General features: G+C 37.0%; 1 protein-coding gene across 4 annotated transcripts in view; it reads left to right on the top strand.

Moving 5' to 3' along the window:
* SEC23IP (SEC23 interacting protein) overlaps positions 1-18,478 on the top strand; it is a 47,978-nt gene that overhangs the window by 13,078 nt on the left and 16,422 nt on the right. For 3 of the 4 annotated variants that reach the window (XM_082854732.1, XM_082854730.1, XM_082854729.1), the window contains exons 5-13: positions 2,079-2,168; positions 6,035-6,155; positions 7,140-7,229; positions 8,990-9,131; positions 10,354-10,562; positions 10,926-11,044; positions 11,439-11,591; positions 13,076-13,171; positions 17,578-17,772. In XM_082854732.1, the coding sequence (XP_082710858.1) occupies positions 2,079-2,168; positions 6,035-6,155; positions 7,140-7,229; positions 8,990-9,131; positions 10,354-10,562; positions 10,926-11,044; positions 11,439-11,591; positions 13,076-13,171; positions 17,578-17,772 (1,215 nt within the window). The remainder of the gene's footprint in view (positions 1-2,078; positions 2,169-6,034; positions 6,156-7,139; positions 7,230-8,989; positions 9,132-10,353; positions 10,563-10,925; positions 11,045-11,438; positions 11,592-13,075; positions 13,172-17,577; positions 17,773-18,478) is intronic. The other variant, XM_082854731.1, reaches the window with a different exon arrangement.

Below are 18,478 nucleotides of genomic sequence, written 5' to 3'. Positions count from 1 at the left end.
GAGGAGGTTAGGAAATGAAAAAGCCAGTGAGAAAATGAGAATCAAGTGATACATATTGCTAGTGTTGTAGATGATCCTATCCTATCAGAGCACTAAAACAAAACAATAGAAGAGTTGGAAACAAAAAACACCTTAATTTGATAATTACACCAATGTCTGCATAGAAAACCAGGAGAACCTCTAGAAATTCCATTAGTACCGGTGTAAGAGTTCAGCAAGTCTGTGGATATAAAATCAGCATATAAAAATTAATAACATTCCTACGCAATAGAAATAACCAATTAGAAACCATAATAATAAAAGAAGACTATAACACTAACAAAACTACAGGCTAAGTAGAAAAATCGTCCAACAAAAGGTATATATGAACTTTATGGAGAATAAACTATGAAGCAGAATTGAAGGATGTAAAAGATGACCTTAAAGAAATAGACCAAAATATTACATTCATAGATAGATGCACAGTCTCAACATAATAAAGATGTCAGTTCTTCCCAAATTATTTTATAAATTGTATGTAATCCCAATCAAAGTCACATCAGGGTTTTTTAAGTAAAATTTGCAGACTGCTCCTAAATTTTATATGGAAGATCAAAGTATCAAGAATAATCAAGACCATTTTGAAGAATGAAAATAGAAACATACTCTACCAGACAAGATTTATTATAAAGCTGTGGGTTGAAAGGGAATACGAAGAAATGAAAATAATTCTTAAGATGGTGAATCTTTAAACATTTTTGTTTGTGATCTTGCTTTTAAAAAAATGTAAACAAATATATTAAAATTTTTTTAAAAAGTAGTGAGGAAGAGGGTCAGCTGGATAGAGGCTGATGGAGAGGAATTGTTACTGAATGACTGCCCAGGAGACAAAAAGAAACACTTCTACTTTGACATGATTGTCAAATAATCACTGTTACTCATTTTAAAAAATATTTATTTATTTGGTTGCACCGGCTCCTTAGTTGCAGCAGTGGGCTCCTTAGTTGTGGCATGAGAACTCTTAGTTGTGGCATGCATGTGGGATCTAATTCCCTGACCAGGGATTGAACCTGGGCCCCCCGCATTGGGAACGCAGAGTCTTCACCACTGTGCCACCAAGGAAGTCCCACTGTTACTCATTTAAAAAAAGACTTTGGACAGTGGGTGTACCAGAGGTTCCCCCTTACCTGGTCTTGAATCTTTCTCCAAGAGACCCTCAGACTTTTGCCTTATAGAGAGCAGAATAGTGTCTCTGGAGGGAGAGTAAGAAAGTGGTGGGACAGTCAAGTCTTTGGAGTCAGAAGGTCGTGGGTGGGAGTGAACCACAGTTCTGCTTTTGCTCCTTACATCTGTGATCACTGTGTGGTCTTGTGCAACTGTGAACTAAACTGCCTGCTAGCATTAGAATTGTGTCTGCCCCCCACCACCAAAAAAAAAAAAAAAAAAAAAAGATAGGTTGAGGTCTTAACTTCTAGTACTTCAGAATGTGACTTTTTTGGAAATAGAGTTGTTGCAGATATAATTAAGAAGAGATCATACTGGAGTAGGGTGGGCCCCTAATTCAATATGATTGGCGTCCTTATAAGAAGACAGTCATGTTAAGACAAACATAGAGGGAGAAGGCCATGTGAAAGTAGAGGATTGGAGTGATGCGTCTGTAAGCCAAGGAATACTACAGATTGCTGACAGACCACCAGGAGCTAGGAAGAGGTGAGGAAGGAGTTCCCTATGAGTTTCAGAGGGAATGTGGCCCTGCTGACACCTTGGTTTCAGACTTCTAGCCTCTAGAACTGTGAGGCAATAAGTTTCTGTTTTTATAAGCCACTCAGTTTGTGGTACTTTGTTATGGCAGCCCTAGGAAATTAATAGACTGTTTAAACCTTGGTTTTCACCTGTAGGTAATGGGGATAATATTAGTTAGGGCTGATTGAGAGCAGTTAAGTGAGGTACTGTATGTAAAATGATATTAAGTATGGTAGCCAGTTAGTACAGGAGAGCTGCTATTACTATTATTTTTATTACTATCATAGCTATAATTTTCTTCCACACTTTCTCTGAATAGATTTGTCTTACTGGATTGTATGTTGTTTCCCTTGTAGGCTGAATATAAAAAAGCTGTAACCACGAATCAGTGGCACCGCAGATTAGAGTTTCCGAGTGGGGAGACAATTGTTATGCACAATCCAAAGGTAGTGATGTTGTTTAAGATATTAAAGTGTTTAGGTTTTTAAAAATAATTATTTTACTGAATGTTTGATAAATGTTCATTTTTACTCTGCAGTAGGGATATATTTATAACTAGTGCATTGCTTTTAAGTTTACTACAGTTCATATCAATGATAGAAACTAAAATGAAATTTAAATTTGTCTCATGAAGTTTCTGTTTATGGTAACACAGTAGCTGAAGCTTAGTATGCATCGTTGAAGTTAAGCTTGATAAATTTTTGTACTTGATCCAGGCTCAGCAGACTTTTCTGTGAAGGGCCAGAGAGTAAATATTGAAGGCTTCGTAGGCCATGTAGTCTCTGAAAGCAGCTACAGGCAGTATGTAAGCCAATGGGCCTGGCTATTTTCAATAAAGTGTTATTTATAAAAACAAGTGGTGGGCCAGGTTTGACCTGCAGGCAATAGTTTGCCTACCTTGCCCTTGATGATGGTTTGTTTCAACCTTTAAAGTAAAAATAAGTTCTTCCTCTTTATTTGTATCATCTCTGGAAACCTTTCTTGTTTTTTTAAAGATATTGGGTGTGGTGTTTAGAGTCTTCCATTTACCATCCTTAATCTCTCTAAGCTCCAGGTTCCTCACTCGCAATAAATAAGATTTACCTCCCAGGGTCATATTTTTGATGAAGTGAGGTAATTTATGCAAAAGCATTTAGCATAATGCTAGTAATACGGTAGTTTCTCAGAACATAGGCTATTTATTACAGAAAAGTGTAAAAGAAAAACAAAAACCTATATTCTAACCACTTCTATAGTCCTTACTGATGTTAAAATAAGTAAAAATAAAAACATTCATATGCCATCAAAGTTTAAACAGTATAAAAGGGTATCAAATGAAAAACAAAAGCCTCTTACCTCTGCATTCCCCTAGTTTTGCCTCTTAATGGTAACCACACTTACCCTTTTGTTTTTTAATTTTTTTTTTAACTTTTGTTTTTTATATAAGCACACAAAATTTTACATACCATCTTGCATGCATTCGTTTTTTTGGGGGGGGGTGGAAGGTTAATGTTAAACTATTTATTTTTTAATTGAAGTATAGTTGACTTATTATATTTGTTTCAGGTGTACAGCATTGTGATTCAGTAGTTTTACAGATTATACTCCATTAAAAGTTATTACAAAATAATGGCTATAATTCTCTGTGCTGTACAATATATCCTTGTTGCTAACCTATTTTATACATAGTAGTTTGTGTCTCTTAATTCCATACCCCTATCTTGCCCTACCCCTTTCCCTGTCCCTACTGGAACCACTACTTTGGTTTTTTTTTTTTAATCTGTGAGTCTGTTTCTGTTTTGCTATCTATTGATACATCCGTTTTATTTTTTAGATTCTACAAATAAAGTGATATACAGTATTTGCCTTTCTCTGACTTATTTCACTACACACATTTTCTAGGTCCATCAATGTTGCTGCAGATTGCAGAATTTCATGCTTTTTTATGGCTGAGTAATATTCCATCGTGTGTGTGTGTGTGTGTGTGTGTGTGTGTGTGTGTGTGTGTGTGTGTGTGTGTGTATGTATGTGTACAACATCTTCTTTATCCATTTGTCTGTTGATGGACACTTGGGTTGCTTCCATATCTTGGCTGCTGTAAACTGTGCTGCTATGAACATTGGGGTTTATTCCTGGGTATTTTATTCTTCTTTTTTTTTTTGGCCGTATTGCACAGCTTGTGGGATCTTAGTTCCCCAACCAGGGATCGAACCTGGGCCCCTGGCAGTGCAAGCCCAGAATCCTAACCACTGGACCACCAGGGAATTCCCCCTAGGTATTTTATTCTTCATGATGAGATTTTAAGCAGGATTGTCTTTTTTTGCTTTCTCTTTCTGATAGTTCATTTTTAGTGTATAGAAAAGCAACAGATTTCTGTATACTAATCTTGTATCCTGCAACTTTACTGAATTCATTTATCAGTTCTAATAGTTTTTTGGTGGAGACTTTAAGGTTTTCTATATATAGTGTCATGTCATCTGCAAATAGTGACAGTTTTACTTCTTCCCTTCCAGTTTGGATACCTTTTATTTCTTTTTCTCTGATTGCTGTGGCTAGGACTTCCAATACTATGTTAAATAGAGGTGGCAGGAGTGGGCATCCTTGTCTTGTTTCTGAATTTGGAGGAAATATGATCAGCTTTTCATCACTGAGTGTGCTGTTAGCTGTGGGTTTTTTCATAAATGGCCTTTACTATGTTGAGATATGTTCCCTCTGTACCAACTTTGATGAGAGTTTTTTTTTTTTTACCATGAATAGATGTTGAATTTTGTCAAATGCTTTTCTGAATCTGTTGAGATAATCGTGATTTTTAATCCTTCCTTTTGTTAATGTGTGTATCACATTAATTGATTTGCAAATGTTGAACCATCCTTGCATCTTTGGAATAAATCCCACTTGATCATGGTGTATGATCCTTTTTATATATTGTTGGATTCGGTTTGCTAATATTTTGTTGACAGTTTTTACATATGACATTAAAGATATTGGCCTGTAATTTTCTTTTTTTTGTAGTGTGTTTGGTTTTGGTATCAGGGTAATGGTGGCCTCATAGAATGAATTTGGGAGTGTTCCCTCCTCTTCAATTTTTGGAATAGTTTGAGAAGGGTAGGTATCAGCGTCTCAGCTCTTCTTTATATGTTTGATAGAATTCCCATGGGAAGCTCTCTGGTCCTGGACTTTAGTTTGCTGGGAGTTCTTTTTATTAGAAATTCAGTTTCACTACTAGTGATTGGTCTGTTCAAATTGTCTGTTTCTTCTTGATTCAGTCTTGGCAGGTTGTATGGTTCTAGAAATTTGTTTCTTCTAATATGTCCAATTTGTTGGCATATAACTGTTCATAGTATTCTCTTACGGTTTTTTTTTTGTGTCTCTGTGGTATCAGTTGCTATTTCTCCTCTTTCATTTCTTATTTTGTTTATTTGGGTCCTCTCTCTTTTCTCCTTGGTAAGCCTGGCTAAAGGTTTATCAATATTGTTAATTTTTTCCAAAAAACCAGCTCTTGGTTTCATTGATCTTTCCTGTTGTGTTTTTTTTGGTCTCAATTTTATTTATTTGCTCTCTGATCTTTATTAGTTCCTTCCTTGTGCTGACTTTGGGCTTTGTTTGCTCTTCTTTTCCTGATTCCTTTACATGGTAGTTTAAGTTGTTTATTTGAGATTTTTCCATGTAACACTGGACTAAATTTAATCAGTTGATTTAACAGAATAGTATATGTCTTCCTGAAAAGTGGTAGGTAAATCCGTTTTGGACATTGAAATTGAATTTGCACGTTGTTATTTAGAGAATTTTGCCTTATATGTATTTATAAAACAAGGATTCCTCTACTTCTTTTATTTCTTATGTGTAAACCTTAATTTTTTTTTTTTTTTTTTTTTGCGGTACGTGGGCCTCTCACTGTTGTGGCCTCTCCCGTTGCGGAGCACAGGCTCCGGACGCGCAGGCTCAGCGGCCATGGCTCACGGGCCCAGCCGCTCCACGGCATGTGGGATCTTCCTGGACCGGGGCACGAACCCATGTCCCCTGCATCGGCAGGCGGACTCTCAACCACTGCGCCACCAGGGAAGCCCTGTTTGTTATATTTTTAAATCAAGGCATACTACCTCTGATTTAGTTGTATTATTTTCCAACATAAGCAATGGAAATAATGATATTGATTTACTTAGTTTTAATGGTTACTGAACGCTAGCAGGACTGTTACAAAATTGATTTCGGAGGAACAGTACAAGTATCTGATTATAAACTATACTATGAAGTAGTTTATTATGTATTTAGCTTATAGTGGGAATGAATTTGATAGTGAGCTCTGTCATAATCCTTCTCTTGTATCTTGAAGGTTATTGTTCAGTTCCAGCCCTCATCAGTGCCAGATGAATGGGGGACCACACAAGATGGACAGACAAGGCCCAGGGTTGTAAAGCGTGGAGTTGATGATAACCTTGATGAAATTCCTGATGGTTCGTACAGTTTGTTTAGGACTAAGGTCATTTTTAGACTTCTCTATTTTAGAATGATGAAAAAAGGAAATAGTTATTAGGATTACCTGCCATAACATGCAGAAATCAGCTAGGATGGCACAGATCTTTCCTTTTTGTTACTTTTATATCTGTTTGTTCTTTAATTTAGAATTCTGTTGAAGGTGCACAAACCATGTAATATAGATTCTAAAATATATATTGTTGTGAAGAAGCACTTTGCTTGTTGAAACTAGGCTTTGGGCAATATTTTTGGGCTTGTTTTGTCATGCCTCAACTAGTTTGTATTACTTTAGTGCAGGAGTGGTGAATTTTTTCTGCAAAGGGCGAAGTAGTAAATATTTCAGGCTTTGCAAGCCATGCAGACTCTGCTGTATCTCTGCTCAACTCTGCCATTGTAGTGTGAAAGCATTTGTATGCAAACAAATGGGCCTAGCTGTGTTGCAATAAAACTTTATTTATAAAAACAGGCAGTGAGCAGGATTTGGAAATAAATGTACTCATATTATGAATCTGTATGAAATAACCAGAGTAAAATAGTAGATTTAACTTGGAAATGTTCATGTATAGTATGTGTGAATCTAACACAGAGAAGGATTTTGGGAAAAGATTTTGAAGTTTTATATTGACAAGTGGAATCTCCATGTGGGGCTTAGTGCCCTGGGGAGTTCTGAAGAAATTACAAGGTTATGGAGCCTCTATAGGTACAAAACTGATGATCGTCATTGGCTCGTAGCTTCTGGGATCAGAAATGGCCTGCTTCCTCCACTCCTTGGTCTAGTTCACTGTTATTTGCCAAAAGGTGGACTTTGAGCTGCGTTCATCTGATTTTGGCAAGTTTATGATGACAAAAGGGGTATTGAATATTGCTATTCAATTAAGAAAACCTAAACAGTCCCCAGCTTGCGTGTGTGTGTGTGTATGTATATATGCATGGATGAATGTCTTTCTTTCTTTCTTTTGCAGGGGAAATGCCTCCGGTTGACCATTTGGTGTTCATGGTGCATGGCATTGGACCTGTGTGTGACTTGCGCTTTAGAAGCATTATTGAATGTGGTAAGCGTTAGTCACTTTATTTCATGAAATGATTGGAGAACTACTAGAACTTTTAAACCTTCATTTTTAAGATGGTTTCCAGCTGTATACTGTTGGCTGAGGGACTGTAAGAGGAGATTTAAATGATCATGGGCAATACTACTTTGTACTTCATTTGCTCTTATGACATTTATAACTCATAAAATCCTAGATTGTGAAGAATTAGAAGGGATCTTGGAAATAATTTAGGCTTTTTGACAACCTCTGCCTGAGCACTTCCAGCCACTAGGAACACCTGTGCATTGAACTGATTTATGGTGAATTAGTTGTGAGAAGTTGTTTAAAGGAACTGTGAATCTGCCTGGTTTACTTAAATTTTGGAAGTTTTATTTTTATGTTTGTAGTAATAGTTCATATTTATTGAATGCTTGGTATGTCCCAAGTATCTTGCATGAGTTGTATCATTTAACCCTCACAATAACCCTTTGGGGTGTAGGTGCTGTTACTGTTATCTTTACTATTAGGTGAGGAACTGAGGCCCAGAGGATGAGTTAACCTCTCCCGTGTCACGGTCTGTAGGTTCTGGAGCAGGTAATTTGATTCCAGAGTCTACCCACAGTGCATTTCTGCCTCCCAGTAGTGGTAGTTGAGTTAATGTTTTTCAGTCATTTATATATTCCTGTAAAATAATGAAACATGAACAAGAACTTCCGAAAGGTTGGTTTTTTTTCTTTTTTGGACTGATTTTGTCATTTTTTTTTTTTCTTGAAAAGTTTGTGTTATAAAAAAAGAGGCATAAAAGAGGTAATTGCTAACTACTTAATCAAGCTAGGAAAATTTAATCAAGTTAATTTGTCTTCCCTGATTTTTTTTTTTACATCTTTATTGGAGTATAATTGCTTTACAATGGTGTGTTAGTTTCTGCTTTATAACAAAGTGAATCAATTATACATATACATATGTTCCCATATCTCTTCCCTCTTGCGTCTCCCTCCCTCCCACCCTCCCTATCCCACCCCTCCAGGCGGTCACAAAGCACCGAGCTGATCTCCCTGTGCTATGTGGTTGCTTCCCACTAGCTATCTATTTTATGTTTGGTAGTGTATATATGTCCATGCCTCTCTCCCGCTTTGTCACAGCTTACCCTTCCCCCTTCCCATATCCTCAAGTCCATTCTCTAGTAGGTCTGTGTCTTTATTCCTGTCTTACCCCTAGGTTCTTCATGACATTTTTTTTTCTTAAATTCCATATGTATGTGTTAGCATACGGTACTCGTCTTTCTCTTTGTGACTTACTTCACTCTGTATGACAGACTCTAGGTCTATCCACCTCATTACAAATAGCTCAATTCCGTTTCTTTTTATGGCTGAGTAATATTCCATTGTATATATGTGCCACATCTTCTTTATCCATTCATCTGATGATGGACACTTAGGTTGTTTCCATCTCCGGGCTATTGTAAATAGAGCTGCAATGAACATTTTGGTACATGACTCTTTTTGAATTATGGTTTTCTCAGGGTATATGCCCAGTAGTGGGATTGCTGGGTCATATGATAGTTCTATTTGTAGTTTTTTAAGGAACCTCCATACTGTTCTCCACAGTGGCTGTATCAATTTACATTCCCACCAACAGTGCAAGAGGGTTCCCTTTTCTCCACACCCTCTCCAGCATTTATTGTTTCTAGATTTTTTGATGATGGCCATTCTGACTGGTGTGAGATGATATCTCATTGTAGTTTTGATTTGCATTTCTCTAAAAATTTTTTTTTTTTTTTTAAGTGGATGATTTTAGGGTGGTTTCTCTCAAATTGCTGCAGACACATTTCAAGAAATCTTTAGATGATCGGAAAGTAAGCAGAGTGGAATTCCTTCCGGTTCATTGGCATAGTTCCTTGGGTGGGGATGCCACCGGTGTTGACAGGTTTGTGGATTTTGATAGCTTGGTTTTCAGATTAGTCAAACTTAGATTCAAATTTTAAACTATAGTATAAAGTAGTTTATTATGACTTCAACAGATACACTTAAAAACTTTATATACTTGCTCTGACATATGATTAAACACTTAAGTTTATGTGCTACTTTGTGTGTGTGTGCACATGCACGTATATACGTACATACGTATGTGTGTATTCCTATTGTAGATATTTAAGAGAATCGAAGAAACTTAAGCTGGTTTTAAAATACTGATCTATAGTGGTTCACACATGGGGCTGTCCTGTACACTATAGGATGTTTAGCAGCATCCTAGGCTTCTACCCTCTAGATAAGAGTAGCACGACCTTACCCTTAATTTAACAACCAAAAATGTCTCTATTCATTGCCAGATGTCCCCTGGGGATAAAATCGCCCCTGGTTGAGAACCACTGATTATTGTTTCTCAGTGGAGACTCTTCTGTCAGGATAGTTCTGTGTCATGTAAGACTGTTGTGTGTATTGTAGGCCATTTAATATCCTTAGTCTAAATGCCAGCAGCACTTACCAGGCACTGTGACAACTAAAAATGCCTCCACTCAATTTGGAATGCTTCCAGTTGGGAAGCATAGATTTAGAAAATATTTATGCTGGGGACACAGGGCTAATGACATACTTGGATTTTAGTGAACATCATGATGTTTCAGGGCACATGCTTTAATAAAACTAATGCTACAAACATTCTGTTCTCTCCATGTGAAGCCCTGTTATGGGGGTGCTTTCTCTCTCTTTGGGTATTCCTGAAGTATGGCCATTCTCAAATCAGGAGAGATTCTCATTCCATTAAGCTCCTTTTTTACTTCTTGCTACATTTTCTATTGTCCTGGCCACCCACAATTTTTGTCAGGTATCCTGATTTCCAGTAAACTGGAAGAAAAATGGAAGAGTAGGCTTTCCTCTTTAAAAATAAATTAAAAATCTTCGCTTTGGCCTTATTTTATATGATAACTTCAGAGAATCCCCAAGTTCATAGTATAGTTATAGGCACAAATGACAACTTTTTTGGTTTATCTTGATTTGTTTACAGTAACTGTCTATAAAATCAACTCATAATCAGTCTGTGGGATCTTTTTTTACTTCGTGTATTTTCAGGATTCAAAATTGAAACTTTTAGAAACCGATAAATTTAAGGTGCTTACTGACTAAACATACTTCTTTTTCTTTCTGAACAGGAATATTAAGAAAATCACTTTACCAAGTATTGGTCGGTTTCGTCACTTTACTAATGAAACCTTGCTAGACATTTTATTTTACAACAGCCCCATCTACTGTCAGAGGATTGTGGAGAAAGTGGGATTGGAGATAAACCGTCTGTATGCACTCTTCATGAGTCGGAACCCAGACTTCAAAGGAGGGGTCTCTGTTGCTGGTCACAGTTTAGGTAAAACTTCCAAATATCCACATTTTAAATACAATTTTTGTTGAGTCATCCCTGCTTTCAATGTGGGTGACATTGTTAGTTCAAGATTTAGAGTTATAGATTTTAAGTTTTATAAAGGGTAGAAATGAATGCTTTGAGTTTACATTCTGCCTTATTTGCCTTTCATGTTACCTAGGAATGCTTTATATTTTAATTTATTCTACTACTTGGTAAAACAAGAATATTTATTATCAGATCTTGATTAACATCTAACTTTATGTGACTTCTGCTTGGGACTTTGAACAAAAAAAGGAGAATTTATTTAGTGTTATAAAAGCACCTAGTACATTATAAAGCAAAATGCTTCTTTTTTTTTTTTTTAAGGTTCTTTAATATTGTTTGACATCCTGTCTAATCAAAAAGATTTGAATTTATCAAAGTCTCCTGAGCCTTTAGCTGTTGCTAATGGAGTTGTGAAGCAGCCACATTTCCAGGAAAAGCAGGTATGGCCCAATTGACCTCTAGATTCAGAGTTGGAGCTGAAGAGTTTTCCACAATCTGAACTGATTCTATGTAACAAAATACCCTGAGCTTTAGGAGTGCAATGGAATCATAGAGCTCATTATTTGAGTTTCTCACTCGTCTTCCTTATGTATTATAAATTTAAATGTGAGAGACAGTTTATGGTTTCTTTAAAAAATGTGAAGTAAATTATTGTAGGAAATGGGAGCATGCATGATTTACTAAATTTATATACTTTTTCAGAATATTCAAACTTTGGATAGCAAACTGCCAAAAATTATGATTTGTGTATAGGACAGAATTAAGATTTTTCCATAGATCAGAAGACATTTTATGGGAACTTTGTAACGTTCTCCCAACTTTTTTTTTTAAAAGATACCTGAAGAGCCAAAGCTGACGTTGGATGAGTCTTGTGACCTTGATGTTGAAAATGAAGAAGTCCTGACTTTGCAAGAAACTCTGGAAGCACTTAGCCTCTCTGAATACGTTAGCACTTTCGAAAAGGAAAAGATTGATATGGAATCTCTGGTACTGATGATAGTTTGATTCATTTTTGTCTAAAATTGTTTTTCCTTTGTATGAGATTGAAAATTAATAAAATTTAAACACTTTTACATCACAGTGCATTCAGATAACGCAGAGACTTAAACGTTTAAAAAAAATTGAAAAAAACAGGAGAACTTTTTTTAATAATCTGGGAAGGCTTTTCTAAGTATGACATAAAACCCAGAAGCCATAATGGAAAAAAAATTGCATAGCAGGGGATGGCATAAACAACATCTAAAGGCCAACAAAAGGTTAAGAAGACTGTTTGCAACACACATTATAAACAAAGGGTTTATTTTCTTATTATTCAGAGTTTCTATAAGTTAGTTACACAAAGACCATCAACACAATAGGAAAATAGGCAAAGAATATGAACAGATGATATTCAGAAAAGAAAATAACAAATGACTTCTTATCATATGAAAACTCTTAAGAGAAATATAAATTAAAAGTGCAGTGAGGGACTTCCCTGGTGGCGCAGTGGTTAAGAATCAGCCTGCCAATGCAGGGGACATGGGTTCGAGCCCTAGTCTGGGAGGATCCTGCATGCCTCATAGCGGCTGGGCCCATGCGCCACAACTGCTGAGCCTGCACTCTGGAGCCCGTGAGCCACAACTGCTGGGCCCGTGCGCCGTGGCTACTGAGGCCCTCGTACCTAAAGCCCGTGCTCCGCAGTGAGAGGAGCCACCACAATGAAAAGCCTGCGCACCGCAATGAAAAGCCCGCGCACCACAATGAAGAGTAGCTCCCGCTCGCCGCAACTAGAGAAAGCCTGCTCGCAGCAACGAAGACCCAACGCAGCCAAACATAAATAAATAAATAAATTTATTTTTAAAAAAAAGTGCAGTGAGGTTTTTTTAACCTATTAGTTTGGCAAGAATATTAAGGGTTTGATATTAATACACTATGTGGCCTGGATGAGGGGAAATAGGAACTGATGATAGTTTGATTCATTTTTGTCTAAAATTGTTTTTCCTGTGTGAGGAAAGAATTCTGTACAACATGCATGTATTTTCTGTTAAAAATTAAAAGAATGGGGCTTCCCTGGTGGCACAGTGGTTGGGAGTCCGCCTGCCGATGCAGGGGACATGCGTTCGTGCCCTGGTCTGGGAAGATCCCACGTGCTGCGGAGCGGCTGGGCCCGTGAGCCATGGCCGCTGAGCCTGCGTGTCTGGAGCCTGTGTTCCGCAACAGGAGAGGCCACAACAGTGAGAGGCCCACGTACCGCAAAAAAAAATTAAAAGAATGACTTAGATGTGGAGGCCTAAAATTTTACAACCTAAATTAATTCATGATTTAAAAAAAATTACCTGAGGCTGGGGACAGAAAAGAAATTAACTTTAAACAAATTGGATATTCAGTTGCCTTAGATGATACGGTTTCTTTTCATAATTTCCTTTTTTTAAATTTCACTTCATGTATCATTAGATTGACTAATTAATGTGCTTGTTTGTTTTCTTTTAAAGCTTATGTGTACAGTGGATGACCTGAAGGAAATGGGGATACCACTTGGACCCAGGAAGAAGATAGCTAACTTTGTAAAACATAAAGCAGCCAAACTGGTAAAGTTCATCTCTGCACCTAAAAGAAAAAACTCATCTGTGACTAGCTTGTTTATATTTTGGAAGTTTTTGTTAATACCATCATGGTTAGATCAGCTACTATGCTCCCTGCCCAAGGGCACAGTAATGGAGTTGATGGAAGGCCTGACTTGGGAGTCAGCCAGAACTGGATTCAAATTCCAATTAAATGCCAATTCCTGGTTTTCCTGGGGCTGAGCAAATTCCGGGATGAAGGACTTTCAGCCTTAGAATTGGTATTTGAGAATTTCCCAGTGCAACAACTGGGTAAGTCCTGGACAAAAAGATGACTTGGTCACCCTGATTCCCAGTTCAACCACTTATTAATTACATATTCACGAGCAATTTGCTTAACTTTTCTGGTCTGTGGTTTCCTTCATTTATAAAACGGGAGTGATAATGCCTTCCTTATAGGATTGCAGTGAGGATGAAGTAATGCATGTGTAGCTTATCATCCAATAAATGTTAGCGCATTTTCTCTTTTCCCAGTCCTTCTCACCATCTAAAGAGATAAGAAGGGACACGGATACATTTCATTAATTAATAACCAAAAACAAAAAGTTGTCAACAATCCAAATCAGAGCAATAACAGCAACAACTAGAAAACATTTCAAAAGAATAAAACTATTGGGAATAACTCGTTTAATTTTCATTAAGTTAACTTTACAGAGATTTTCTGTATACTTAGAAAAATTAGGTAGCACTTAGGGTGGCTATTTTATTTTTATTGTATTAACATGGTCTTCGTTGATCCTTCCATCTTTTGAACTTCTGTGGTTCTTTAATTTGTGTTACTTCTTTGGAACTTAACATATGCCACTTCTTTATATGTAATATGACTGTAAAGTCATAGGACTGATTTGTTATGATTAGCTTAAGCAATTGAGTTGTTCTGTATTTTATGAGTATATGTTTTAGATCAGGCATGTGCTGAGTTCTTGGGATTTGGAGATGAACTGAGGGTATGCTGTCTAGTTAGGGGGAGAGATTTGACCACAGATGATGCATCGGTGCTGCTTGTGCTGTCAGAGCCAGGTGAGGCCTGCCCGGGAGAGAAGGGGCTGGGGCTGGTGAGAGAAGACTTCTCCAAGGTGTTGGTACTTGAGCTTGAAGGAAGGGTAGGGCCAGGGGAAATGGCCTTCCGGTAGTGGGCAAGTGTTTTTCTGCAGCGGAAACAGCAGTCGAGCTGAGAATAAGGTAGAGCACAGGGTTCTGAGGGCCCGAATGGCAGATGTGGCAGATTTCAGTTATGAGGGAGTGGTCTGCAAACACGTTCTTATGGCTGTGAAAGTCATGGTGCTTTTAAACTAACATCATGAAATGCTTACTTACTTATTAATTTTTATCACAAATTATGATTTAGCACCAAATCATCTGTTTAGTCTAAAGTTTAATTTTTACTTCAGAAATGTTAAAATTGAAAACTATGTGCTGTAAGTCACATAAAATTTCAACCATGAGCAAATGTGCTTATAATAAGTGAGTTTTTAGACATATTGATTCCTTCCTGGTTTTTCCATTAATATTTGCTGTCTTTTGCTGTTGGCTAGGGCCTACTGGCTGATAAGGAGTACTAAAGGAAAAAACAATTGGAACAAATCTTAAAGTTGAGACAATTCTGTTATCAACTTGAATTTTATGTTAATTTTGTGTGTGTGTGTGTGTGTGTGTGTGTGTGTGTGTGTATGTGTATGTGAACTGGGCCACATTTTTAGCAGCAGTGTAAACCACTGGTTCAGTTCTAAGGGGACATGGTGTGAGAACCACTGCTGTAGGTCGGTGGAGCAATGAGGGCAGTTCCATGACTGGGCCGGTGTTTTAGGGAGTTCACTTGGTTACAGTGCGGGGATGGAGTTGGAAGGGGATGAAGCTAGAGGCTGTTAGGAATCTCCGGGCATAGTCACTGTAATTATGCAGTGACTGATTGAGAGATGATAGGGGTGTAATAGGAAATGGAAAAGAAAGGTACAACTCAAAACACATTTTAGACACAGAAATAGTGTTTTTGATGGTTGATTGAAGGCGACAGTGAAGATTGAGTTGAGAGGCAACATCTCTGGTGAGCACAGTGGTCACACCAAAACCATGATGCAAGCGTGCCAGTGTTGTTCCTTCCGCCAGGCTGTGTTCTCCAAGTGTGAGCATGTTCATCTCCATGTGCACATCAGTGAAGCACAGGCCTGTAAAAACACAAAAAGAACAAATGAGAAGCTATGTTTCCAGGTCCTACATCTGTCCCTGATTTTATTTTGTAAATAAAAGGAAAAAAGTAGAAAAGTATTCTATAGTTCTTGAAGAATCTCTAGAAGGAGCCTGTTTTGGCTCCTGTAGTAGCTTGGATATATAAGTAATGGCATTATAGGAATGTTTTGAAAGGAGTAAAACTATAAACTCATCTTATTTTTTAAACTCAAAGTAATTGCCTCTGGATGAACCATGAAACTTTCTCAGCCGTGTTGCCATTGATTGCTCTGTTATTCCTAGTTAACAAGGTGCTGCCAGATCAATAATAAGATAAAATGGTGTGTCCTATTGATTTAGTGTAACCGAAATAATGGAACCAAAGTTAGTTAGCTTGTTATTTTAATAAAGAGGTCAAATATTTGTGGTCTGAGCTTTTCTTTCCCCTTTGTAAGCCATCTTATTCCTTTTCCTTTGAAAAGGAATAATTTTTAGTGCTGGGAATATTGATACTCAAGTATGTGTATTTTGGCTCACTTTGTTTTAAAGTTATAGCATGTGTCTAGGAGGGGAAACAGAACAGCAGTTCGCAGTAGGACAGTTGAGGATCTGTTTAGACAGCCCTCTCAGCAATTTAGATTGTTAAGTTCTATGAATATAATGGGAGGCACTTGCAAGTGAGAAAGCAAATTTAAACTGAAGAACCTTGAACATGTTCTTCATTTTGGGTTTTAGGTTTAATCTTGTGGTTCCTCCAAAGGGCAGAGATAACGAAGCCTTCCAAGACTTTAATGGTGGAATCAGTTCCCAGCTGGCTGGTGGAGAGTTTTCTTTATTCTGTATTGCCTTTGAATTAACCAATTGGACTTATTTCCAGGTTTTCTAGTATTTGGAATTTATTGATAGACAAGACCAGTTTGGCCAGCTGTTTTGTTTAGGCGCTGTCAGTAGCTCTTCTTTTTTTAAAAATTAATTATTTAATTTTTGGCTGCGCCATGAGGCTTGTGGGATCTTAGTTCCCCAACCAGGGATTGAACTCAGGACCACGACAGTGAAAGCGCCGAGCCCTAACCACTGGACCACCAGGGAATTTCCTGTCAATAGCTATTTAAACAGAGACTTAACACAGTCATTCACAGCTTGGGGAATGAGGGCCAGTGAATGAATCCACCATGATGGTTGTTCACATTCCCCTGACATTGTTGCTGCTGTATCAGGGTGTGATCATAAACCCAAACGAGCAGATTTTATCTCATTACTACAGAGGTACGCCTGATCTAGAGACGCTCCCAAGAATTTTCTTTGCTTATTTATGAAATGCATAGATCTTGAGTATTCACTACAGTAAGTTTTGACAATTTTTGCGGCTGTGTAATCACCAGCTAAAACAAGAACTAGAACATTTCTGTCACTCAGATGGTTCTCTCATGCTTCTTTCTGGTCCACTCCCCCTCCCATACAACTACTATTCTGAATTTGATCACTATAGGATAGTTTTGCCTGTTCTAGAAGTTTATATAAATGGAACCAACACTGTACACTCTTTTGTACCTAGCTTCTTTTACTCAAAATAGTGTTTTTGAAATTCATATAATTGTTGTTTTATTTGCAGTTTACTCCTTTTTATTTCTAAATAGTTATTCCATTGTATGAATGTACCACAGTGTGTTTATCTGTTCTTCCCAGAATGCTTTTGAGGAAAATTTGTCAGTGGCTCCGTGTAGACATAATGGTGTAAAGATGTTGAATGAATAAATTTCTCTTAAGTTACACGTCTTTATAGGAAGTATATATTTTACAGTTATATAAAGTACTTCTAAATTATCTGGCTAAAGTTGAGATCACAAAGGAAGAAGTTGGCATTTTTAAAAACTTTAGTAAAATTTTAAATTACATAGAAAAGTGGAGAGCAAAGAATATACTAATAGCAAATATTTAGATTTAACTGTAGCTGTTTTGCCACATTTTGCTTTTGTTCTTAATTTTCTTTTTCTTAAGAATTTTAAAGTAGATTATAGACATCATGGTATTTTTTTCCTTAAATATTTAGTATGTATATCTAAAAGGACATTTCCCTAATAATCACAATACCATTATTATGCCTAAGAAATTACTAATCATTCCTTCATATTGATATAGATATTTCATAGTGATAGCTGATAACTTTTTTCCCCTCAGTTCTATTATGCAAATTTGGTATTTCACAGGAACAGAAAAAAGCATCAGAAAAGAAGGCAGTGATGGCTGCTTCGACAAAAGGACAAGAGGAAAGTGCTCAGAAAGCTAAAGAAATGGCTTCTCCGCCCTCAGAATCTAATGAGTCCAAGAGGAAACTCCCACTCGGAGTTTGCGTTTCTTCTGTGCACGTTGATTATGAGTCTTTTGAAGTTGGCACTGGACAGGTAAGTTAACGTATTGACTTGGGCCATGTATTTTATGTTGGAATCACATATCTGTATTATTTGGGTTAGCTTTAGATTCTTTAAATATTTATTCAACAGTTTTTTTTGGTCGGGGGGAGAAAACTGAAATTCTCTTAATAAAAATTGTATGCTTCTTTCACAATGTTCGAAATGAGGGACTGAATGTGTACAGAACATATCACCTAGCTTTTGAAATTGTCCTTATTCAATTTTTTTCACCCCTCATAATTTTATAGCATTAGTGTCTTAGCCACTAGCAATGGAAGTGGTGATAGTCAGAAAATTATTTTCAGGATATAGTTAAACTTCTGTGAGAGATGCTTGCTGCATTCCCTCAACTTATGTTTTTTACTACTCATAATTCTTCCCTGGGGGAAATATTCCTGTAAAAACCTACCAAGTAGTTGATAATGCTGCATTTAATGATATATTGTTTCTCAGTGGCTTAAAAGTATTAAAATCTTTTTAGACAATATTACTTTCAGTATATTTATAGTTGTTTATATGGTTCCATTCTCTTAAGTGAGTTCATGACTGATTTAAAGAAGGCAGGAAATGTTATTGGATGTTTGCTGTAGCCTGTTAAAGCTTTTAAGCCTAACTCATCCATAAAATTTGCATTTTATTTATTTATTTATCTATCTATCTGTCTGTTTATTTAGGCTGTGTTGGGTCTTCGTTGCTC

This window comes from Leucopleurus acutus (assembly GCF_964270905.1).
Source record: "Leucopleurus acutus genome assembly, chromosome: 14".
Taxonomy (NCBI): Eukaryota; Metazoa; Chordata; class Mammalia; order Artiodactyla; family Delphinidae; genus Leucopleurus; species Leucopleurus acutus.
The sequence above is the reverse complement of the archived record's forward strand: the minus strand, read 5'-3'. Positions and strand labels throughout refer to the sequence as shown.